Source organism: Gobius niger (assembly GCF_951799975.1).
Source record: "Gobius niger genome assembly, chromosome: 24".
In the NCBI taxonomy this organism is placed as follows: Eukaryota; Metazoa; Chordata; class Actinopteri; order Gobiiformes; family Gobiidae; genus Gobius; species Gobius niger.
Window position 1 is genome coordinate 16143927 of NC_136875.1, and position 24456 is coordinate 16168382.

Consider the following 24456-nt stretch of genomic DNA (forward strand, 5'->3'; position numbering starts at 1 on the left):
TATATGGTCATGTTTGAAAACAATTTGGAGAAAAATCTAAACTTTCTCTAATTATTCAAAAACTACTTTAACAAATGCTGAATTATGAACATAGTTTTCTACTAAATAAAGATACAAAGACATGGGGAGAAGCAAAGTGGTTCAACAGCCCATAAATACATAAAAAACGGAGAATGCTAACCTGATGCTACATGTTAGCATCGGGTTAATGCTAACAGTTAGCTAGCGCTAGCTACAACTTCCGCTTTTTCGCTTCTACTGAACAATCTGCTGTGAGAAAATATCCACATAAATAAGTTGATTTTCCACCAGAAAGAGGGAAAATTGTGTTTCTCTAAAGATTCTATTTTCCCCCTCGGCGAAGCCACGCCCCCTTCTATGACAAGATAGATACAGACGGCAACTCATTTTTCCCTCTTTTTAGCCATTTTCTGGTGGAATATGAACTTATTTATCACATAAATAAAGTCAAGTGTAAATCAGGCCCATATGGATGTTTCCTCACAGCAGATTGTTCAGTAGAAGTGAAAAAGCGGAAGTTGTAGCTAGCGCTAGCTAACCGTTAGCATTAGCCCGATGCTAACATGAGCTAGCATGAAGTTAACATTCTCCGTTTTTTATGTATTTATGGGCTGTTGAACCACTTTGCTCCTCCCCATGTCTTTGTATCTTTATTTAGTAGAAACTATATTCATAATTCAGCGTTTGTTAAAGTAGTTTTTGAATAAATAGAGACAATTTAGATTTTTTCTAAATAGTTTTCCCCCTTAACTGTTTTCAAAAATGACCATATATGGGCGATTCCAGAGATGCCGTCTGTATCTACCTGAAGCGTGTGCCTGAAGCATGTGCCTGAGGCGTGTGACATACCTGAAGCGGTCCTGGGCCTTCAGCAGGTCCATCACGGTGCCTGTAGCGTGTGCCTTAAGCGTGTGCCTTAAGCGTGTGCCTTAAGCGTGTGCCTTAAGCGTGTGTCATACCTGAAGCGGTCCTGGGCCTTCAGCAGGTCCATCACGGTGCCTGAAGCGTGTGCCTGAAGCATGTGCCTGTAGCATGTGCCTGTAGCATGTGCCTGTAGCGTGTGCTGAAGCGTGTGTCATACCTGAAGCGGTCCTGGGCCTTCAGCAGGTCCATCACGGTGCCTGTAGCGTGTGCCTTAAGCGTGTGCCTTAAGCGTGTGCCTTAAGCGTGTGCCTTAAGCGTGTGCCTTAAGCGTGTGTCATACCTGAAGCGGTCCTGGGCCTTCAGCAGGTCCATCACGGTGCCTGTAGCGTGTGCCTGTAGCGTGTGCCTGAGGCGTGTGCCTGAGGCGTGTGTCATACCTGAAGCGGTCCTGGGCCTTCAGCAGGTCCATCACGGTGCCTGTAGCGTGTGCCTGTAGCGTGTGCCTGAGGCGTGTGTCATACCTGAAGCGGTCCTGGGCCTTCAGCAGGTCCATCACGGTGCCTGTAGGGGGCGACAGCAGCTTGTCCACGGTGAACATGGTTCCGAAACGCCCGACTCGGTCGTGAGCCGCGATGCACATGTTCTCGATGCACAGGTTCTGCAGACGAGACACGGGAGGAGCTTCATACATGTGAGGATCACGGCTCATACATGTGAGGATCACGGCTCATACATGTGAGGATCACGGCTCATACATGTGAGGATCACGGCTCATACATGTGAGGATCACGGCTCATACATGTGAGGATCACGGCTCATACATGTGAGGATCACGGCTCATACATGTGGTTATCACGGCTTCACATGGACTTTGATCTGCACTGGACTGGAACCAGGTTATGGAGATCAGACTCATGGAGATCAGACTCATGGAGATCAGACTCATGGAGATCAGACTCAGGGAGCTCAGACTCATGGAGATCAGACTCATGGAGACCAGACTCATGGAGACCAGACTCATGGAGACCTGACTCATGGAGACCAGACTCATGGAGATCAGACTCATGGAGACCAGACTCATGGAGATCAGACTCATGGAGCTCAGACTCAATCCCAGTTTCTGTGTCTGTGCAGAGAACATAAAACTATCCACACATTGAACCTCTTCACCTTCACCTGAACTGAAAACATTTTCTCCAGTTTGACTTTACCCAAATCTAAAAGCTTCTTGAAAAAAAGCATCAAAACGTGACCAAAAAAGCACTAATAATGAGTGAGAACAATGAGGGAAAAGTCAGGTCTGGTCCTGAGTGACAGAAGCTCCTGAGGTCCTCCTTAACCTGAAGCAGACTGTGCTCCTCAGGAACATGTGTCTCTGCTTCAGGACTGTTTTCTCTTCTCCTCAGATATGAACAATAACCTTCTCTGCAGGGCTTATGCAATAATCTAATTTAAAGGGATGGAAGTTTAATGTCATTTAAAGGAGTCGCTGAAGTCAACATGGCCGCCGCTCCTCAGCTTCCACGAGGACGAGGAGGAAACCGCAGAAAGGACCGACTCTTAACCGTCCACATACGTTTAAATAACTCTGCGGCTTCAATGAGACTAAGAACATTGTCTCCAGTTTGGCTTCAGCAAAATCCCTAAGCTTCTTGAACAAAGCGACAAAATATCGCTGAAAACCAGGATGAAAGAACACAGTTGTGATAAAGAGGAACAAAAAGTCTGAGAAGCTTTGAGATTTGGGTAAAACTTAACGGGAAAATGAGCTTGGTTAAAGTGGGGGCAGGGGTGGATCACAGGGGGGGGGGGGGGGGGGGCAATACATTTTACAATGTTGAATGTTTATGCAACTTTTGTTTGATTGCAAGACAATTTTTTGTCCATAATATAAGTAAGGATTAAAGGAATAGGCCACCGTTTTTACACACTGAGATATGTTCTTACCTAACCTTAGTCGAGTTAATATATCCCCGTCTGGTCTTTGTCCGTGCGCTCACACATACGCAGCCTCTCCCACATGTCACATAGCTCCAAAAAAGCTCACGATAGAAGCTACCAAGCTCTTCCACGTGTTCCCTATTTAAATAAAGTTACGTGAAGTGTTTTCATGCAAAGTATATTTACACAGAAATGTAGCATGTCGATTTAATAAGCAGATAAAAAGGGGGACTATATTGTGAGGCGTAATGATACGAGGAATAAAACGTCCGCGCAGTAACTCCTAAAGACTTCCCCGCTCACTTCCGTCAATAACCTTTAGGAGGGACAAAGACCAGACGGGGATATATTAACTCGGCTAAAGTGAGGTAAGAGCATATCTCAGTATGTAAAAACGGTGGCCTGTTCCTTTAAACAACGAGGAGCCGCGTTAGACGTTATAATGGAGTTCCTCCTGCATTATAACGTCTAACGCGGTTCCTCGTTGTTTAATCCGCTTATACCAGGGTCCCACAAACCTAACATTTATTATAAAAATAAGTTGGCCCCCCCATAGTGTCCGATTTGCTTCAAAATGGTGTGCTTCGTTTGTGCTTCGTTTGTGCTTCGTTTGTGCTTCGTTTGTGCTTCGTTTGTGCTTCGTTTGTGCTTCGTTTGTGCTTCGTTTGTGCACATAAAAATAGCGTTTGTGCCACTTCGTTTTTGAGAAATTGATCATTGGTAACTGGCTCGGGTCTTGGTCCTGGTCTGATCTTTGTTCGGGTCTTGGTCTGGTTCTTAGTTGTGGTCTTGGTCCCGTCTTGTTTCGGGTCTTGATCTTTGCTTAGTTTTAGTCTGGGTCGTGTTTCGGGTCTTGGTTTTAGTCTGGGTCGTGTTTCGGGTCTTGGTTTTAGTCTGGGTCGTGTTTCGGGTCTTGGTTTTAGTCTGGGTCGTGTTTCGGGTCTTGGTTTTAGTCTGGGTCGTGTTTCGGGTCTTGGTTTTAGTCTGGGTCGTGTTTCGGGTCTTGGTTTTAGTCTGGGTCGTGTTTCGGGTCTTGGTTTTAGTCTGGGTCGTGTTTCGGGTCTTGGTTTTAGTCTGGGTCTTTGTTCGGGTCTTGGTTTTAGTCGTTAGTTAAAAACTGCTGAAAATCAGGAAAAAGATGGAAGTTTAATAAAAGATAAAGAAACATGAAAACCAATTATTGATGCTGAAGGATCCACTCAAAAACGAAGTGCGCACCAACGAAGCACCAACGAAGCACCAACGAAGCACCAACGAAGCACCAACGAAGCACCAACGAAGCACCAACGAAGCACAAACGAAGCACCAACGAAGCACCAACGAAGCACCAACGAAGCACCAACGAAGCCCCAACGAAGCACCAACGAAGCACCAACGAAGCACCAACGAAGCACCAACGAAGCACCAACGAAGCACCAACGAAGCACCAACGAAGCGTGAGAGTCTGTGTGGAGGAGCAGTGATGAAGAAGAACAGAGTCTGTGTGGAGGAGCAGTGATGAAGAAGAACAGAGTCAGTGTGGAGGAGCAGTGATGAAGAAGAACAGAGTCTGTGTGGAGGAGCAGTGATGAAGAACAGAGTCAGTGTGGAGGAGCAGTGATGAAGAAGAACAGAGTCTGTGTGGAGGAGCAGTGATGAAGAAGAAGAACAGTCAGTGTGGAGGAGCAGTGATGAAGAAGAACAGAGTCTGTGTGGAGGAGCAGTGATGAAGAAGAAGAACAGTCAGTGTGGAGGAGCAGTGATGAAGAAGAAGAACAGTCAGTGTGGAGGAGCAGTGATGAAGAACAGAGTCAGTGTGGAGGAGCAGTGATGAAGAAGAACAGAGTCTGTGTGGAGGAGCAGTGAAGAAGAAGAACAGAGTCTGTGTGGAGGAGCAGTGATGAAGAAGAACAGAGTCTGTGTGGAGGAGCAGTGAAGAAGAAGAACAGAGTCTGTGTTGAGGAGCAGTGATGAAGAAGAACAGAGTCAGTGTGGAGGAGCAGTGAAGAAGAAGAACAGAGTCTGTGTGGAGGAGCAGTGATGAAGAAGAAGAACAGAGTCTGTGTGGAGGAGCAGTGATGAAGAAGAAGAACAGAGTCAGTGTGGAGGAGCAGTGATGAAGAAGAACAGAGTCTGTGTGGAGGAGCAGTGAAGAAGAAGAACAGAGTCTGTGTTGAGGAGCAGTGAAGAAGAAGAACAGAGTCAGTGTTGAGGAGCAGTGAAGAAGAAGAACAGAGTCTGTGTGGAGGAGCAGTGAAGAAGAAGAACAGAGTCAGTGTTGAGGAGCAGTGAAGAAGAAGAACAGAGTCTGTGTGGAGGAGCAGTGAAGAAGAAGAACAGAGTCTGTGTGGAGGAGCAGTGATGAAGAAGAACAGAGTCTGTGTGGAGGAGCAGTGAAGAAGAAGAACAGAGTCAGTGTGGAGGAGCAGTGATGAAGAAGAACAGAGTCTGTGTGGAGGAGCAGTGAAGAAGAAGAACAGAGTCAGTGTTGAGGAGCAGTGAAGAAGAAGAACAGAGTCTGTGTGGAGGAGCAGTGAAGAAGAAGAACAGAGTCTGTGTTGAGGAGCAGTGAAGAAGAAGAAGACGCTACACTAAACTAAACTCATGAAAGCTCTTCGTCAGAGTCTGGGCTTCCACAAAGAGGATCAGTTCCCTCACATGATGTCAGAGAAGATCCTGCTCAGTCTGACCCCCCTCCCTTTGTGAAGTAGTGGAGCAGCAGCACCAGGTCCTGGACAGTGAAGCTCCTCCTCAGTCTGACCCCCCCTCCCTTTGTGAAGTAGTGGAGCAGCACCAGGTCCTGGACAGTGAAGATCCTGCTCAGTCTGACCCCCCTCCCTTTGTGAAGTAGTGGAGCAGCAGCACCAGGTCCTGGACAGTGAAGATCCTGCTCAGTCTGACCCCCCTCCCTTTGTGAAGTAGTGGAGCAGCAGCACCAGGTCCTGGACAGTGAAGCTCCTCCTCAGTCTGAACCCCTCCCTTTGTGAAGTAGTGGAGCAGCAGCACCAGGTCCTGGACAGTGAAGCTCCTCCTGTCAGACGGGGCCTGAAGGCAGCGCGGGGGTCGAGGGGTTCAGCTCTGCTGGTGATTAACGATGATCCTAAAACCATCTGGAGACGATCACCAAGACCTGGGGCCGTAACCGCGGAAACTGACGTCAGGCTCACCCGGGCTTACACCAGACATGTGAGCTGTGAGCAGGAGAGCAGCAGCGTCTACAACGTCTGCAAACATCTACAAACATCTACAGCGTCTACAACGTCTACAAACATCTACAACGTCTACAAACATCTACAAACATCTACAACGTCTACAAACATCTACAAACATCTACAACGTCTACAAACATCTACAAACATCTACAACGTCTACAAACATCTACAAACATCTACAACGTCTACAAACATCTACAACGTCTACAAACATCTACAACGTCTACAAACATCTACAACGTCTACAACGTCTACAATGTCTGCAAACACCTCTGAACACCTCTGACGGGGGAAGAGCCTTGGACTTGTTTGACCTGTTTGGACGAGGGCAGGTTTAAAATCTCGGTGTAATTCATTTGTCAGATTTACAAACATTCAGTCAGACAGAGACGTGAGAGGAAATGACGACTTTCAAAACGAAACGACGGGAAACTGGAGCAAACGAGAGAAACATTTCACTGCAAAAAGTGCCCTCCTAAAAACAAGGAAAAACATCTTAAAATAAGACGTTTTGTCTTGTTTTAAGAAAAAAATTCTGCCAATGGGGTCAGTGTTTTTTTCTTGCTAAGAATTCTTTTTCCTAGAATATTTTTCTCTTCATAAAACAAGAAAGAAACACTACATTTAAGCAAAGAAATAACTAGAATTAAGCAAAATGTCCTCAGAAAATGGAATAATTTAAGGAAAACATTCTTATTTAGTGAAAAATTGTGGATATTTTACAAATGTTGCTTGATTTAAGTAAATGTTCTAAATTACACACATTTTTGAGTAAAATGTTCTTAATAAATACTAATACTAATGGTGGGAATTGAACCCAGGACCTTTCGAGCTGTGAAGCTGAGGCTCTAACCGCTGTGCCACCGAGCCCCCACTGTAAAGAATGGAATGTTTTATCTCTCTGTGAGAAGCAGTTCTTACATTAAGAGTTGTTGATCTTAGTTTTTCTTAAAATAAGAAAAAAATTTCTTTGTCTAAAACTGAAGAAGATTCAAAAAGTTTTTCTTTGTTACAAGAAACATTATCATGTTTTTAGCAAATTTATCTGAACAAGAAATGGGTAGATTTTATTTCCTAAAATAAGATTTTTTTTCTCAAGAAAACTCGGCAAAACAATATTACTTTTTAGGGAAAAAATAAGAACTTGTTTCTTAAAGTAAGACATTTTTTGCTTGCTTAGAATCCACTTTTTGCAGTGTTCAGTCTGAGCTGCAGCTGAATCTGCTTCTGAATGTTTGCAGTGAATCCTTTGAGCGACGTCACTGAGAAGGTTCTTATGGCCTTCATTTAGTTTAGTGACTTTTCAGGGAAGCCGTTGTGTGAATCAGGAGGCTTGACCTGCAGCAGGACCTGGGCTGATGGAGACTCGAGTCACGGAGACCTGTCGACTTAGGAGATCGATGGAGATGTATGGAGTCTCCTTGGAGTCTCGGAGACATTACAGGGACGTCACAGAAACGTCTCTCAGGCTGAGGACGACAAACCTCAGCGAGACCTGGAGACTCGCCGTATCTCCAGGTCTCAGGGACGTCTCCGTGACCAGCGGTGACTCCAGTCTCCAACTCCAGGTCTTAGTTTCTTACATTACACACGTTTCGTCAAACCTCCTCAACATCGGCCCAATATTTGTGCAACACGGCCTTGAATCTGAAAGAGGAGCCTTAAAGTACAGCCCTGGTTTGTTCCTCTGGTCCATCATGAGTCTAGTCCTGGTTTAGTCCTGGTTTGGTCCTGGTTTAGTCCTGGTTTAGTCCTGGTTTGGTCCTGGTTTAGTCCCAGTGGTTTAGTCCTGGTTTGGTCCTGGTTTAGTCCTGGTTTAGTCCTGGTTTAGTCCTGGTCCAGTCCTGGTTTAGTCCTGGTTTAGTCCTGGTTTAGTCCTGGTTTAGTCCTGGTTTAGTCCTGGTTTAGTCCTGGTTTAGTCCTGGTTTAGCCCTGGTTTAGTCCTGGTTTAGTCCTGGTTTAGTCCTGGTTTAGTCCTGGTCCAGTCCTGGTCTAGTCCCGGTGGTTTCTGAAAGAACAGTAAAGTCCTGGTATGTTCCTCTGGTCCAGTCCTGGTTTAGTCCCGGTCCAGTCCTGGTCCAGTCCTGGTTTAGTCCTGGTTTAGTCCTGGTCCAGTCCTGGTCCAGTCCTGGTTTAGTCCTGGTCCAGTCCTGGTCCAGTCCTGGTTTAGTCCTGGTCCAGTCCTGGTCCAGTCCCTGTGGTTTCTGAAAGAACAGTAAAGTCCTGGTATGTTCCTCTGGTCCAGTCCTGGTTTAGTCCCGGTCCAGTCCTGGTCCAGTCCTGGTTTAGTCCTGGTTTAGTCCTGGTCCAGTCCTGGTCCAGTCCTGGTTTAGTCCTGGTCCAGCCCTGGTCCAGTCCTGGTCCAGTCCTGGTCCAGTCCTGGTCCAGTCCTGGTCCAGTCCTGGTCCAGTCCTGGTCCAGTCCTGGTCCAGTCCTGGTCCAGTCCCGGTGGTTTCTGAAAGAACAGTAAAGTCCTGGTCTGTTCCCGTCTCCGCCAGCCTTTAGTGCCATCATTAATCAGAACCAGAGCGAACCCACACGCCCGTTATTATTCACTTCCCCCCGAGGAGCCGCGTTCTGCCCGGCAACAGACGCCGTCGCCGCCGTCGGCCAACCACAACAAAGGACGGCTCCCCCCGACGACCAATCACGGCCCAGAGGAAACGAGGGGCTGAGCCAAAGACACGAGGAAGTTTAGGAGATGTTTGAGGAAATCAAAGCCAGACCCGGGCCCGGATCAGGACGAGAGGGTTTAGACCTCGTGATGCACTGAGGAACCTCTGAGGAACCTCTGAGGAACCTCTGAGGAACCTCTGAGGAACCTCTGAGGAACCTCTGAGGAACCTCTGAAGGCCAGATCCGAACGTCTGAGTCTGAACTCTGTCTGTACAATGTTTGTTTATGAGGTGTCGCTTTGACAGTTGGAACAGTTTGGAAAAGAAGTACAAAAAACGATATATTTCTTTCCTGTTTTCACTGGCAGCGTCTCAAAAACTGCTCTCTCATCGTCTCATCGGATGAATTTCTCCTTCTGTGAGATCAATAAAGTATCTATCTATAAGTATGTATAAGTATGTATATGTATGTATAAGTATGTGTGTTGGTGGGACTCACGTTCCTGTAGACGAACACCCGGAGCCTGAGTCCTCCCAGCGTCTCCAGCTCCTGCCCGTGATACAGAGACTTGGACGACAGACGTTCCTTCAGGATGAGCTGAGACAGAAGCGTCTTCAGGGCCGGAGTCATCGCCTCCCCTCCTGTAGAGAAGTACTGTGAGTACACAGGAATACTGCAGAGTACACACCGCCTGTACAGAAGTACTGTTAGTACACAGGAATACTGCAGAGTACACACCGCCTGTGCAGAAGTACTGTTAGTACACAGGAATACTGCAGAGTACACACCGCCTGTGCAGAAGTACTGTGAGTACACAGGAATACTGCAGAGTACACACCGCCTGTGCAGAAGTACTGTTAGTACACAGGAATACTGCAGAGTACACACCGCCTGTGCAGAAGTACTGTGAGTACACAGGAATACTGCAGAATATACACCGCCTGTACAGAAGTACTGTTAGTACACAGGAATACTGAGGAAATACTGAGGAAATACTGAGGAAATACTGCAGAATATACGAGACTGAACCGGGGCTTTAACGTGACACAAAGTGCACAGATCAGAGACTTCAGGACATGTTTCCGTAATAAATCATTTCTCTCTCGTGTGAAGCCACAGACTACACGGCTCTGACATGACGAGGAAACGGCTCATACAGTCTTAAAAGATCTGACCTTTGACCCCTGTCTCACACGTGGACTCTCTCTGCTCGAGGATCAGCCAGTGCTGTGACTGAGAGTTCACAAAAGTGCAAAGCTCCTTTTCTTTAGGACATGTGTTCAATCGAAGGCTGGGAATCGATTCAGATTTCCCAAATCGATTTCTTCACAAGGGCCCGATTCCATTCAAGATTCAGTTCAGGAAATAAAACCGAACCAATTTGAGCTTTACATGAAGGAGAAGTTCAGAAGAACTAATGCTGCAGATGGTAGACACTGACTCTAACGTGGTCATAGTAGACCCGCAGTGCACAGTTCAGGTGTTAGTCCTGAGCCGCTTGTTTTAGAGCTAGAGAAAACCTGCTCCTCAGACTCTTTTGTTTCATTTTATCCTTGTTTTTGTTTCATTTTTGTCGCTGTTTTGGCTCCGTTAAAGTCGTGGATTAGAGATGAAGAACCTCTGACCTGGACTGACAGGTGGGCGTGTCTCACCTCTGAAGGCGTCGTCCTGCGGCGCGATCAGCGTCAGCGCCTCGGAGCCCGTCAGGTGAGTGTTAAGCCCCGCCTCCACGAACAGCCTGGTCGCCGTGGGAACGTTGGAGCCCTCGGCGAGTTCCAGGAGAGTCTTTGCTGTGACACAAAGGTCAGTCATGTTAAAAAGTCCAGAGAGTCTTTAACACAAAGGTCAGTCATGTTCTAAAGTCCAGAGACTTTAACACAAAGGTCAGTCATGTTATAAAGTCCAGAGTCTTTGACACAAAGGTCAGTCATGTTATAAAGTCCAGAGTCTTTAACACAAAGGTCAGTCATGTTATAAAGTCCAGAGTCTTTGACACAAAGGTCAGTCATGTTATAAAGTCCAGAGACTTTAACACAAAGGTCAGTCATGTTATAAAGTCCAGAGTCTTTGACACAAAGGTCAGTCATGTTCTAAAGTCCAGAGACTTTAACACAAAGGTCAGTCATGTTATAAAGTCCAGAGTCTTTGACACAAAGGTCAGTCATGTTATAAAGTCCAGAGTCTTTAACACAAAGGTCAGTCATGTTATAAAGTCCAGAGTCTGTGACACAAAGGTCAGTCATGTTATAAAGTCCAGAGTCTTTGACACAAAGGTCAGTCATGTTATAAAGTCCAGAGTCTGTGACACAAAGGTCAGTCATGTTATAAAGTCCAGAGTCTTTAACACAAAGGTCAGTCATGTTATAAAGTCCAGAGTCTTTAACACAAAGGTCAGTCATGTTATAAAGTCCAGAGTCTTTGACACAAAGGTCAGTCATGTTATAAAGTCCAGAGTCTTTGACACAAAGGTCAGTCATGTTATAAAGTCCAGAGTCTTTGACACAAAGGTCAGTCATGTTATAAAGTCCAGAGTCTTTAACACAAAGGTCAGTCATGTTATAAAGTCCAGAGTCTGTGACACAAAGGTCAGTCATGTTATAAAGTCCAGAGTCTTTGACACAAAGGTCAGTCATGTTATAAAGTCCAGAGTCTTTGACACAAAGGTCAGTCATGTTATAAAGTCCAGAGTCTTTGACACAAAGGTCAGTCATGTTATAAAGTCCAGAGTCTGTGACACAAAGGTCAGTCATGTTATAAAGTCCAGAGTCTGTGACACAAAGGTCAGTCATGTTATAAAGTCCAGAGTCTTTGACACAAAGGTCAGTCATGTTAGAAGTCCAGAGTCTTGGACACAAAGGTCAGTCATTTTATAAAGTCCAGAGTCTGTGACACAAAGGTCAGTCATGTTATAAAGTCCAGAGTCTTTAACACAAAGGTCAGTCATGTTATAAAGTCCAGAGTCTGTGACACAAAGGTCAGTCATGTTATAAAGTCCAGAGTCTTTGACACAAAGGTCAGTCATGTTATAAAGTCCAGAGTCTTTGACCCAAAGGTCAGTCATGTTAGAAGTCCAGAGTCTTGGACACAAAGGTCAGTCATTTTATAAAGTCCAGAGTCTGTGACACAAAGGTCAGTCATGTTATAAAGTCCAGAGTCTTTGACCCAAAGGTCAGTCATGTTATAAAGTCCAGAGTCTTTGACACAAAGGTCAGTCATGTTATAAAGTCCAGAGTCTTTGACCCAAAGGTCAGTCATGTTAGAAGTCCAGAGTCTTGGACACAAAGGTCAGTCATTTTATAAAGTCCAGAGTCTGTGACACAAAGGTCAGTCATGTTATAAAGTCCAGAGTCTTTAACACAAAGGTCAGTCATGTTATAAAGTCCAGAGTCTTTGACACAAAGGTCAGTCATGTTATAAAGTCCAGAGTCTTTAACACAAAGGTCAGTCATGTTATAAAGTCCAGAGTCTTTGACCCAAAGGTCAGTCATGTAATAAAGTCCAGAGTCTGTGACACAAAGGTCAGTCATGTTATAAAGTCCAGAGTCTTTGACCCAAAGGTCAGTCATGTTAGAAGTCCAGAGTCTTGGACACAAAGGTCAGTCATGTTCTGAAGTCCAGAGTCTGTGACACAAAGGTCAGTCATGTTATAAAGTCCAGAGTCTTTAACACAAAGGTCAGTCATGTTATAAAGTCCAGAGTCTTTGACACAAAGGTCAGTCATGTTATAAAGTCCAGAGTCTGTGACACAAAGGTCAGTCATGTTATAAAGTCCAGAGTCTTTAACACAAAGGTCAGTCATGTTATAAAGTCCAGAGTCTTTAACACAAAGGTCAGTCATGTTATAAAGTCCAGAGTCTGTGACACAAAGGTCAGTCATGTTATAAAGTCCAGAGTCTGTGACACAAAGGTCAGTCATGTTATAAAGTCCAGAGTCTTTGACACAAAGGTCAGTCATGTTATAAAGTCCAGAGTCTTTGACACAAAGGTCAGTCATGTTATAAAGTCCAGAGTCTTTGACACAAAGGTCAGTCATGTTATAAAGTCCAGAGTCTTTGACACAAAGGTCAGTCATGTTATAAAGTCCAGAGTCTGTGACACAAAGGTCAGTCATGTTATAAAGTCCAGAGTCTTTGACACAAAGGTCAGTCATGTTATAAAGTCCAGAGTCTGTGACACAAAGGTCAGTCATGTTATGAAGTCCAGAGTCTTTGACACAAAGGACAGTCATGTTATAAAGTCCAGAGTCTTTGACACAAAGGTCAGTCATGTTATAAAGTCCAGAGTCTTTGACACAAAGGTCAGTCATGTTATAAAGTCCAGAGTCTGTGACACAAAGGTCAGTCATGTTATAAAGTCCAGAGTCTTTGACACAAAGGTCAGTCATGTTCTGAAGTCCAGAGGGTTTGACACAAAGGTCAGTCATGTTATAAAGTCCAGAGTCTGTGACACAAAGGTCAGTCATGTTCTAAAGTCCAGAGTCTTTGACACAAAGGTCAGTCATGTTATAAAGTCCAGAGTCTTTGACACAAAGGTCAGTCATGTTATAAAGTCCAGAGTCTTTGACACAAAGGTCAGTCATGTTATAAAGTCCAGAGTCTGTGACACAAAGGTCAGTCATGTTATAAAGTCCAGAGTCTGTGACACAAAGGTCAGTCATGTTATAAAGTCCAGAGTCTTTGACACAAAGGTCAGTCATGTTATAAAGTCCAGAGTTTTGACACAAAGGTCAGTCATGTTATAAAGTCCAGAGACTTTCACACAAAGGTCAGTCATGTTATAAAGTCCAGAGACTTTGACACAAAGGTCAGTCATGTTATAAAGTCCAGAGTCTTTGACACAAAGGTCAGTCATGTTATAAAGTCCAGAGACTTTGACACAAAGGTCAGTCATGTTATAAAGTCCAGAGTCTGTGACACAAAGGTCAGTCATGTTATAAAGTCCAGAGTCTGTGACACAAAGGTCAGTCATCTTATAAAGTCCAGAGTCTGTGACACAAAGGTCAGTCATGTTCTAAAGTCCAGAGTCTTTGACACAAAGGTCAGTCATGTTATAAAGTCCAGAGTCTTTGACACAAAGGTCAGTCATGTTATAAAGTCCAGAGTCTTTGACACAAAGGTCAGTCATGTTATAAAGTCCGGAGTCTTTGACACAAAGGTCAGTCATGTTCTAAAGTCCAGAGTCTGTGACACAAAGGTCAGTCATGTTATAAAGTCCAGAGTCTGTGACACAAAGGTCAGTCATGTTCTGAAGTCCAGAGTCTGTGACACAAAGGTCAGTCATGTTCTAAAGTCCAGAGTCTTTGACACAAAGGTCAGTCATGTTAGAAAGTCCAGAGTCTTTGACACAAAGGTCAGTCATGTTATAAAGTCCAGAGTCTTTGACACAAAGGTCAGTCATGTTATAAAGTCCGGAGTCTTTGACACAAAGGTCAGTCATGTTCTAAAGTCCAGAGTCTGTGACACAAAGGTCAGTCATGTTATAAAGTCCAGAGTCTGTGACACAAAGGTCAGTCATGTTCTGAAGTCCAGAGTCTGTGACACAAAGGTCAGTCATGTTCTAAAGTCCAGAGTCTGTGACACAAAGGTCAGTCATGTTATAAAGTCCAGAGTCTTTGACACAAAGGTCAGTCATGTTCTGAAGTCCAGAGTCTTTGCTGTCCGTCCTCACCGGAGTCGGGGATGAGCAGCTCGTTGATGTAGTGCACCACGCCGTTGGTGCCGAGCTGGTCAGTCTTGGTGACGATGGCTTTTCCGTTGAGGGTCATGGCGTCGGTGTCGCAGCCGACCTCCAGGACCGTGCCCTGCAGGGTCTCCAGCGGCGTCCCGGCCACGATGGACTCGGCGCACTGCATGTTCTTCAGGATGTGGTAGTTCAGCATGTCTGAAACGCAAAGGGGAGACCGTCTCTGAAACAGGCCTGAGGTTTTAGATCACACACGTTCCAGGATGGATCTGTCCCTCAGCCACTGGTCAGGCTGTTGGGAGCTCCACAGCGCCCCCTCTGGGCAGCAGTGTCATTCACAGTCAAGTGATTGAACTGGTGGATGTTGAGGGAGGTGGATGCAGATGTTTGAGAGGTAGATGTAGATGTTGAGGGAGGTGGATGCAGATGTTTGAGAGGTAGATGTAGATGTTGAGGGAGGTGGATGCAGATGTTGAGGGAGGTGGATGCAGATGTTGAGGGAGGTGGATGTAGATGTTGAGGGAGGTGGATGCGGATGCAGATGTTGAGGGAGGTGGATGTAGATGTTTGAGAGGTGGATGCAGATGTTGAGGGAGGTGGATGCAGATGTTGAGGGAGGGGACTGACCTCTCAGAGCGATGGGGTCTCCGAGGATACGGTTGAGCGTTTCTTGAGGGATCTTCTCGAAGGCTTCGTTGGTCGGAGCGAACACCGTGTAGTGTCCTTCAGCCTCCAGCATCGCGGTGAGTCCGGCCGCCGCGATCGCCGTCTGTGAAACAAACAAACCTTTAGGACAGAAGTATTTATGCAGTAGTTTCAGAAGTACTAGTGAAATATGAGTGAAGTATGAGTGAAGTATGAGTGAAGTATGAGTGAAGTATGAGAGAAGTATGAGTGAAGTATGAGTGAAGTATGAGTGAAGTATGAGTGAAGTATGAGTGAAGTATGAGTGAAGTATAAGTGAAGTATGAGTGAAGTATGAGTGAAGTATGACTGAAGTACTAGTGAAGTATGAGTGAAGTATGAGTGAAGCATGAGTGAAGTATGACTGAAGTATGAGTGAAGCATGAGTGAAGTATGAGTGAAGTATGAGTGAAGCATGAGTGAATAATGAGTGAAGTACTAGTGAAGTACTAGTGAAGTACTCTCACCCTGAGCGTCTCCAGGTCGTCGTCCACCTCGATGATGGTCTGCACGTCGTTGGACACGGCCGTGATGACCCGGTCCACCACGTGCACGATGCCGTTGGTGGAGTGTTGGTCCGGTTTGATCAGGCGGGCGCAGTTCACCGTCACGATCTGAAGGGGGCGCACGGACACGGGTTTAGGTAAGAACACACTCGCTTTATGACTTCTCTGACCCGGTGGCTCAGCGGTTAGTGCTCAGTCTTGGCTCAGTCTTTGCTCAGTCTTTGCTCAGTCTTGACTCAGTCTTGGCTCAGTCTTTGCTCAGTCTTGCCTCAGTCTTGGCTCAGTCTTGGCTCAGTCATGTCTCAGTCTTGACTCAGTCTTGGCTCAGTCTTGGCTCAGTCTTGGCTCAGTCTTGGCTCAGTCTTTGCTCAGTCATGGCTCAGTCCCGGCTCAGTCTTGGCTCAGTCTTGGCTCAGTCTTTGCTCAGTCTTGGCTCAGTCTTTGCTCAGTCTTTGCTCAGTCCTGGCTCAGTCTTGGCTCAGTCCTGGCTCAGTCCTGGCTCAGTCTTGGCTCAGTCTTGGCTCAGTCTTGGCTCAGTCTTTGCTCAGTCTTTGCTCAGTCCTGGCTCAGTCCTGGCTCAGTCCTGGCTCAGTCTTGGCTCAGTCCTGGCTCAGTCTTGGCTCAGTCCTGGCTCAGTCTTGGCTCAGTCTTTGCTCAGTCCTGGCTCAGTCTTGGCTCAGTCTTGGCTCAGTCCTGGCTCAGTCTTGGCTCAGTCTTGGCTCAGTCTTTGCTCAGTCTTGGCTCAGTCTTGGCTCAGTCTTGGCTCAGTCTTGGCTCAGTCCTGGCTCAGTCCTGGCTCAGTCTTTGCTCAGTCCTGGCTCAGTCTTGGCTCAGTCTTGGCTCAGTCTTGGCTCAGTCTTTGCTCAGTCCTGGCTCAGTCTTGGCTCAGTCTTGGCTCTGTCTTTGCTCAGTCTTTGCTCAGTCTTTGCTCAGTCTTTGCTCAGTCCTGGCTCAGTCCTGGCTCAGTCTTGGCTCAGTCCTGGCTCAGTCTTTGCTCAGTCCTGGCTCAGTCTTGGCTCTGTCTTGGCTCAGTCTTTGCTCAGTCCTGGCTCAGTCTTTTCTCAGTCTTTGCTCAGTCCTGGCTCAGTCTTGTCTTAGTCTTTGCTCAGTCATGGCTCAGTCTTTGCTCAGTCTTGGCTCAGTCTTTGCTCAGTCCTGGCTCAGTCTTGTCTTAGTCTTGGCTCAGCCTTGGCTCAGTCTTTGCTCAGTCCTGGCTCAGTCCTGGCTCAGTCTTGGCTCAGTCCTGGCTCAGTCTTTGCTCAGTCCTGGCTCAGTCTTGGCTCAGTCTTGGCTCAGTCTTTGCTCAGTCTTTGCTCAGTCCTGGCTCAGTCTTGGCTCAGTCTTGCCTCAGTCTTTGCTCAGTCTTGGCTCAGTCTTGGCTCAGTCTTTGCTCAGTCCTGGCTCAGTCTTGGCTCAGTCCTGGCTCAGTCTTTACTCAGTCCTGGCTCAGTCCTGGCTCAGTCTTTGCTCAGTCTTTGCTCAGTCTTTGCTCAGTCTTTGCTCAGTCTTTGCTCAGTCCTGGCTCAGTCCTGGCTCAGTCCTGGCTCAGTCTTTGCTCAGTCCTGGCTCAGTCTTTGCTCAGTCTTTGCTCAGTCTTGGCTCAGTCCTGGCTCAGTCCTGGCTCAGTCCCGGCTCAGTCCTGGCTCAGTCTTTGCTCAGTCTTGACACAGTCTTGGCTCAGTCCTGGCTCAGTCTTGGCTCAGTCCTGGCTCAGTCTTGGCTCAGTCTTGGCTCAGTCTTGGCTCAGTCCTGGCTCAGTCTTGGCTCAGTCCTGGCTCAGTCTTTGCTCAGTCTTTGCTCAGTCCTGGCTCAGTCTTGTCTTAGTCTTTGCTCAGTCTTGGCTCAGTCTTGGCTCAGTCTTGGCTCAGTCCTGGCTCAGTCATGGCTCAGTCTTTGCTCAGTCTTGGCTCAGTCTTGGCTCAGTCATGGCTCAGTCTTGTCTTAGTCTTTGCTCAGTCCTGGCTCAGTCTTGTCTTAGTCTTTGCTCAGTCTTGGCTCAGTCTTGGCTCAGTCTTGGCTCAGTCCTGGCTCAGTCATGGCTCAGTCTTTGCTCAGTCTTTGCTCAGTCCCGGCTCAGTCTTGGCTCAGTCTTTGCTCAGTCTTGGCTCAGTCTTTGCTCAGTCCTGGTTCAGTCTTGGCTCAGTCTTGACTCAGTCTTGGCTCAGTCTTAGCTCAGTCTTGGCTCAGTCTTGGCTCAGTCTTGACTCAGTCTTGGCTCAGTCTTGGCTCAGTCTTGGCTCAGTCTTGGCTCAGTCTTGGCTCAGTCTTTGCTCAGTCTTTGCTCAGTCTTGGCTCAGTCCCGGCTCAGTCTTGGCTCAGTCTTTGCTCAGTCTTTGCTCAGTCCTGGCTCAGTCTTTGCTCAGTCCCGGCTCAGTCCCGGCTCAGTCCCGGCTCGGTCCTCACCCCGTTGGAGTAGTGCTGCACGTGGACGTTGAAGTCCTGGTACATGGAGGTGAAGGAGGCTCCGTGCTTCAGCTCCTCCGACGTCAGCCTCTTGTTGACCATGTGGTAGTGAAGAGCGTTGAGGAGCTCGATGTTCACGTTACTGACCAGAGCGTCCAAGATCTCCTGCAATCACAGACACAGAACATCATTAGAGTATCCAAGATCTCCTGCAAGAGCAAAGACACAGAACATCATTAGAGTATCCAAGATCTCCTGCAATCACAGACACAGAACATCATCAGAGCGTCCAAGATCTCCTGCAATCACAGACACAGAACATCATCAGAGCGAACAAGGTTGATTCTGATTGATGTGAGTCTTTCAGGATGGATCACCTGTGTCCAAGATCTTCTCCATCTGCTCTGTGAGAGACTAGAAGAACCTAAGTTCACAGACTGAGATCAGAGGCTCGTCTTGTCTCCATGTTTTAGATGAATTCCCTCAGGTCCTGCTCTAGATCCTCTCCTGCGATCAGGGTTGGATCTAAAGCCCGGGTTAGAACTCGCTCGTCTGTTCTGTAGTTTGGATGTGTCCCTGCAGAAAACTGCTCTTCAGGTTCTGAGTCTGTTTTTGTTCACTGACATTTAAAACAATAAATAAACTAAAAACAGTTAAACGTCACGGCCAAAAGACACTGACAACAGGCCCTGCAGCACTCACAGTGGGTAGTATTAGTACTTACAGTAGGTAGTGTACTAGTAGTAGTTGTCCTATAGTATTAGTACTTGCAGTAGGTATTGTTGTAGTAGCAGTAGTAGTACTAGTACTCACAGTAGGCAGTGCGGCCCAGGCCTCGTTGCTCGGGGCGAAGAAGGTGAAACTTCCTGGTCCTTCGATCTCGGGTCTGAGTTCTGCTCGGTCCGTGTACATCTGTGTGGTCGTCGCCCCCACGGCCCCCAGAGTGTGGTAGATGTTCACCAACGGCAGCGCTGGAGCACAAGAGTACTGCAGTCAGGTACTGCAGTCAGGTACTGCAGTCAAGTACTGCAGTCAGGTACTGCAGTCAAGTACTGGTACTGCAGTCAGGACTGGTTCAGTGAGGTCCTGTCAGATGTGGGTCAGTGTGAGGGTCAGTGTGTGGGTCAGTGTGAGGGTCAGTGTGAGGGTCAGTGTGAGGTCCTGTGAGGTCCTGTGAGGTCCTGTCAGATGTGGGTCAGTGTGAGGGTCAGTGTGTGGGTCAGTGTGAGGGTCAGTGTGAGGTCCTGTGAGGTCCTGTCAGATGTGGGTCAGTGTGAGGGTCAGTGTGTGGGTCAGTGTGAGGGTCAGAGTGAGAGTCAGTGTGAGGGTCAGTGTGAGGGTCAGTGTGAGGTCCTCTCAGACGTGGGTCAGTGTGAGGGTCAGTGTGAGGGTCAGAGTGAGGGTCAGAGTGAGAGTCAGTGTGAGGGTCAGTGTGAGGTCCAGTGAGGTCCTCTCAGACGGGTGTTCCTCACCTGCAGGGCAGCCCTTCTCTCCCACCACCTTCTCGTATCCAGGACAGCACTCGTACGTGATCACTCTGGAACACACAGGACGACGGGTCAGACACGTGACGCACAAAACGCACTTTTCTGCTGTTTGTTTCAGATGTTTTCAAGATGAAACAAAAAGAAAATGTGTCAGTTTTCATCATATCTGTGAGTCATTGGTGAAATCCATTCAGTTCTTCACAATAAACTGATTAAAGACACCTTGACCCCTTAACTCCCGCCTGAACCGAGCACATTTTCTCCAGTTTGGCTTTACCCCAATCCAAAAGCTTCTGGAAAAAAGGTGAGAAAATAGCGACAAAACTGAGACGAAAACAATGATGGAAATGTGACAAAAAAGTGAGAAAATGTAACAAAAAATGGCATAAAATTGACAAAAAATCACCAATTTTTTTTTTAAAATGTGACAAAATGTGATAAAAATGTGATAAAAAATTGATAAAAAATTGATAAAAAATTGACAAAAAAAATTGACAAAATGTGACAAAAAATGGCATAAAATTGATTAAAAAATGACAAAAAGAAAATTAAAAAATGTGAAAAAATGTGATAAAAAATTGATAAAAATTTGACAAAAAATAACCAAATAAATTGCAAAAATGTGACAAAATGTAATAAAAATTTGACAAAAAAAGACAAAAATGTGACAAACAAATGACAAAAAAATTTGACAAAAAAAATTGACAAAATTTGACAAAAAATGGCATAAAATGGATTAAAAAATGACAAAAATGTGATAAAAATTTTACAAAAAAAATAAAAAAAAAAATGACCAAAAAATTACAAAATGTGACAAAATGTGATAAAAATTTGACAAAAAAATTTACAAAATGTGACAAAAATGGCATAAAATTGATGAAAAATTGACAAAAAAAAATACCAAAATGTGACAAAATGTTACAAAAAAATCAAAAATTGACAAAAAATGTGATAAAAAAGTTACAAAAATGAGTTGAATACCCAGCAAAAAAATGATGGAAAAAAAATAGATGACGTGAGGAAAAAGATCCTCTGGGTGCAGGCGGGAGTTAAGAGGTTAATGGAATCAGAATCAGAGGCAGTAGTTTTTATTACCATTGTTTGGGAAGAGTTTTCCTGCTCATCATCATCATGTGGAAGTCGTGTTTATGTAAAAACACATTAAACTCAAACCACAGACGTTCAAACCTCTCGTTCTTTAACATGAGCCTGGAAACTTCATCCAGCTGGAGCAGGTCTGGGACTGTTTTAAAACTCCTGTGATCTAAACATCATGGAGGACGTTTGGAAGCTTTTAGAGAAACTTTAGATGGACTTTTATGAGAAGAACAACTTCCCATGAACGACAGGGTTTTATCACGATCAGCGTTTGGTTCATTTCCTGAAACACAGTCGGTAAAAGTCAGTAAATGAGTCTGAGTCTGGGAACGATTACTGACGAATGTTCCTGAGAGCAGAGATCATCACAGCAGGCGGAAGCTTCCTGAGAACACACAACAAAACCTTCTCTCTGCTCATTTTTTGTTGGTTATTCAACTCATTTCATTATTGTCACATTTTTTTTGTCATTTTTTGTAAAAATTTTAGTCCAATTTTTTTTAATCAATTTTTCGTCATTTTTTGTCAATGTTTTCTCACTTTTTTGTCACATTTCTGTCATTTTTTCATCAACTTTTATCACATTTTTTGTCATTTTTTGTCAATTTTTTTTTATCATTTTTTTTTCATTTATCAAATTTTTGTCATTTTTTTGCGACATTTTTGCCACTTTTTCATCATTTTTAGTTAATGTTTTCTCACATTTTTCTCACATTTTTCTCATATTTTGTCCAATTTTTCGTCCAATTTTTTGACCAATTTTTTGTCATTTTCATCAATTTTTTTTCATTTTTTTGTGAAATTTTTGCCTCTTTTTCATCAATTTTTCGTCATTTTTAGTTAATGTTCTCTCACATTTTTGTCACATTTTTGTCATTTTTTTGGTCATTTTTGGTCAAATTTTTATCATATTTTCATCATATTTTTGTCACTTTTTCATCCATTTTTATCACATTTTTTGTCATTTGTTATTTTTTGTCACATTTTTCGTCAATTGACAAAAAATGACAAAAATGTGACAAAATGTGATAAAAATGTGATACAAATTTGACAAAAAAACTACAAAAATGTGACAAACAAATGTATAAAATGTGATAAAAATTTGATAAAAATTTGGCTAAAAAATTACCAAAAATTGACAAAAATGTAACAAAAATGTGACAAAAAATGACCAAAAAAAATGACAAAAATGTGACAAAATGTAAAAAAAAAAATGACAAAAAAATTTGACCAAATGTGACAAAAAATGTGACAAAAAATGGCATAAAATTGATAAAAAATGGACAAAAATGTGATAAGAATTTGACCGAAAAATTGATAAAAATCAACTTTACATCACGTTTTCCCCAACAATCCCGCTCTAATGTTGGACTTGATAGATGGACTTTTCCACACTAAACAAAAACCCTCCCAAAGTCCAGCGTCTTCTCTCTCAGCACAGATAAAGTCACATGACTCATCAGGGAGAACATGTGGTCGTTTTTGTGTCTGGAGGAGAAGTTTCTGCTCTTCAGTTCAGGAGCTTCTCTGACCTGAGGAGGAGTCAGTTCTCACACCTGTTTCTCTCTTTTCTCTTTTTAATCTGGACTCTACAGCTGTGGTTCCCAACCTTTGGACCGTTCCGTGGTCGTCGTATCTTGTATATCAGGAACCCCTCCTCACGACTGCACTGATGCACGTTTCCAGCCGGAGTGTTTCCTCAGAGCTGAATCAACAAATGCACTTCTCCATAGTGATAATAATAATATAATATCAATAAAGGATGATCTTATCTTGTTAAACGAGCTGTGATGATGGATGTTCTTTCATAAACGGCTCTAAATCCAGTAGGAGCCGCACAGACGCGTCTCATTACTCTGAAGAACTGAGGATAAAAACACCACCTGGTTCTGCAGCTGTGGCTGGTTCAGTTTCAATCAATAAAGCAGGAAATTGTGAATCTTCTGAAAGCTCGATATGAAACTCATTATTATATTATATCAGCCCCAGGACTGGGAGAAGCAGAACGTCATATTTAGCCGAGACCGGAGCTCATTAAAGAGACCAGGACCATGACGTCATCCAGTCCTGTTCACTTTAACCAGACTTTGCAGATTCTAACCTTTGTTCTCAAAGTACGAGGCTCCTTTAACCTCTGAACTCCCGCCGGAACCGAGAGGATCTTTGTCCTCACGTCAGCACATTTTTTTACCATCACTTTTTTGTCGGGGATTCAACTCATTTATGTCACTGTTTTGTCACGTTTTTCGTCAATTTTTTTTAATCAATTTTTTGTCTTTTTTTGTGACATTTTTGCCACTTTTTCATCAATGTTTGCTCACTTTTTCGTCACATTTTTGTCACATTTTGTTACATTTTTTATCATTTTTTCGTCAATTTTTGTCCATTTCTTGTGACATTTTTCTGACATTTTTGCCACTTTTTCATACATTTTTCATCATTTTTTCGTCAACGTTTTCTCACTTTTTTGACAAATATCTGTCATTTTTTGTCCATTTTTTGTCACATTTTGTCATCAATTTTTGTCACTTTTTCATCAATTTTTGTCACTTTTTTGTCAAAATTTGTCACATTTTTCGTCAATTTTTTTATATCAATTTTTTGTCATTTTTTATGACCTTTTTGCCACTTTTTCAGCCTCAGCCTGACCACCTCAGCCTGACCACCTCAGCCTGACCACCTCAGCCTGACCACCTCAGCCTGACCACCTCAGCCTCAGCCTCAGCCTCAGCCTGACCACCTCAGCCTGACCACCTCAGCCTCAGCCTGACCACCTCAGCCTGACCACCTCAGCCTGACCACCTCAGCCTGACCACCTCAGCCTGACCACCTCAGCCTCAGCCTCAGCCTCAGCCTGACCACCTCAGCCTGACCACCTCAGCCTCAGCCTGACCACCTCAGCAGTGTTAATGTCGTCAACTAAAACATTTAGTCTTAATTTTAGTCAAAGTGATATTTTTGTGACTAAAATTGGACTAAAACTAAATTAAAAGTTTCGCCTCAGCCCGGCCGCTGCGTGGGCAGAGCTGCTGATTCATGAGCAGCAGTGTTTCCGTCTCTCCGGTCTGGGCGTTGGAGAAACAGCAGCTTTATTCTTTATTCTTTATTCTTTATTCTTTATTCTTTATTCTTTATTCTTTCTTCCCGCTCGCAGACGCTCCTGCAGAGTCAGCGTTTCAGAGGAAGTCCTGCAGACTCATAAAGACCCGTCCGAGACCACACACGGTCAGACCGCAGACCCAGCAGACCACAGACCCAGACCCAGCAGACCCAGACCCAGCAGACCCAGACCCAGCAGACCCAGACCCAGCAGACCCAGACCCAGACCCAGACCCAGACCCAGACCCAGAGGACACTCATGAGGAGGACGTCATGTTCAACACTACTGTAAAGCAACAGAACGGTCAGACCCAGACCCAGACCCAGCAGACCCAGACCCAGACCCAGACCCAGACCCAGACCCAGACCCAGACCCAGACCCAGCAGACCCAGAGGAGACTCATGAGGAGGACGTCATGTTTAACACCACTGTAAAGCAACATGACGGGCGACTCCTGAGCCCAGACCGGAGCTCATTAAAGAGACTCCATGACGTCATCAGGACTCCATGACATCCTCAGGACTCCATGACGTCATCAGGACTCCATGACATCATCAGGACTCCATGACGTCATCAGGACTCCATGACATCATCAGGACTCCATGACGTCATCAGGACTCCATGACGTCATCAGGACTCCATGACGTCATCAGGACTCCATGACGTCATCAGGACTCCATGACATCATCAGGACTCCATGACGTCATCAGGACTCCATGACGTCATCAGGACTCCATGACGTCATCAGGACTCCATGACGTCATCAGGACTCCATGACATCATCAGGACTCCATGATGTCATCGCTTCACAGACCTGAGGTGATGATGTCATGTCCTGTTCACTTTAACCAGACTTTGCAGAT

The 24456-nt window shown here is 45.1% G+C and overlaps 1 protein-coding gene across 1 annotated transcript in view; it reads right to left on the bottom strand.

The window, feature by feature from the left end:
- tgfbi (transforming growth factor, beta-induced) overlaps window positions 1-24456 on the bottom strand; it is a gene marked incomplete at its 3' end in the record, with an annotated part of 69017 nt that overhangs the window by 14721 nt on the left and 29840 nt on the right. Inside the window, exons 3-11 of the mRNA XM_079582452.1 lie at window positions 19381-19445; window positions 18722-18879; window positions 17909-18073; window positions 15467-15613; window positions 14943-15084; window positions 14301-14513; window positions 10286-10423; window positions 9132-9274; window positions 1407-1543 (exon numbers count right to left, since the gene is read on the bottom strand). Of these exons, the coding sequence (XP_079438578.1) occupies window positions 1407-1543; window positions 9132-9274; window positions 10286-10423; window positions 14301-14513; window positions 14943-15084; window positions 15467-15613; window positions 17909-18073; window positions 18722-18879; window positions 19381-19445 (1308 nt within the window). The remainder of the gene's footprint in view (window positions 1-1406; window positions 1544-9131; window positions 9275-10285; window positions 10424-14300; window positions 14514-14942; window positions 15085-15466; window positions 15614-17908; window positions 18074-18721; window positions 18880-19380; window positions 19446-24456) is intronic.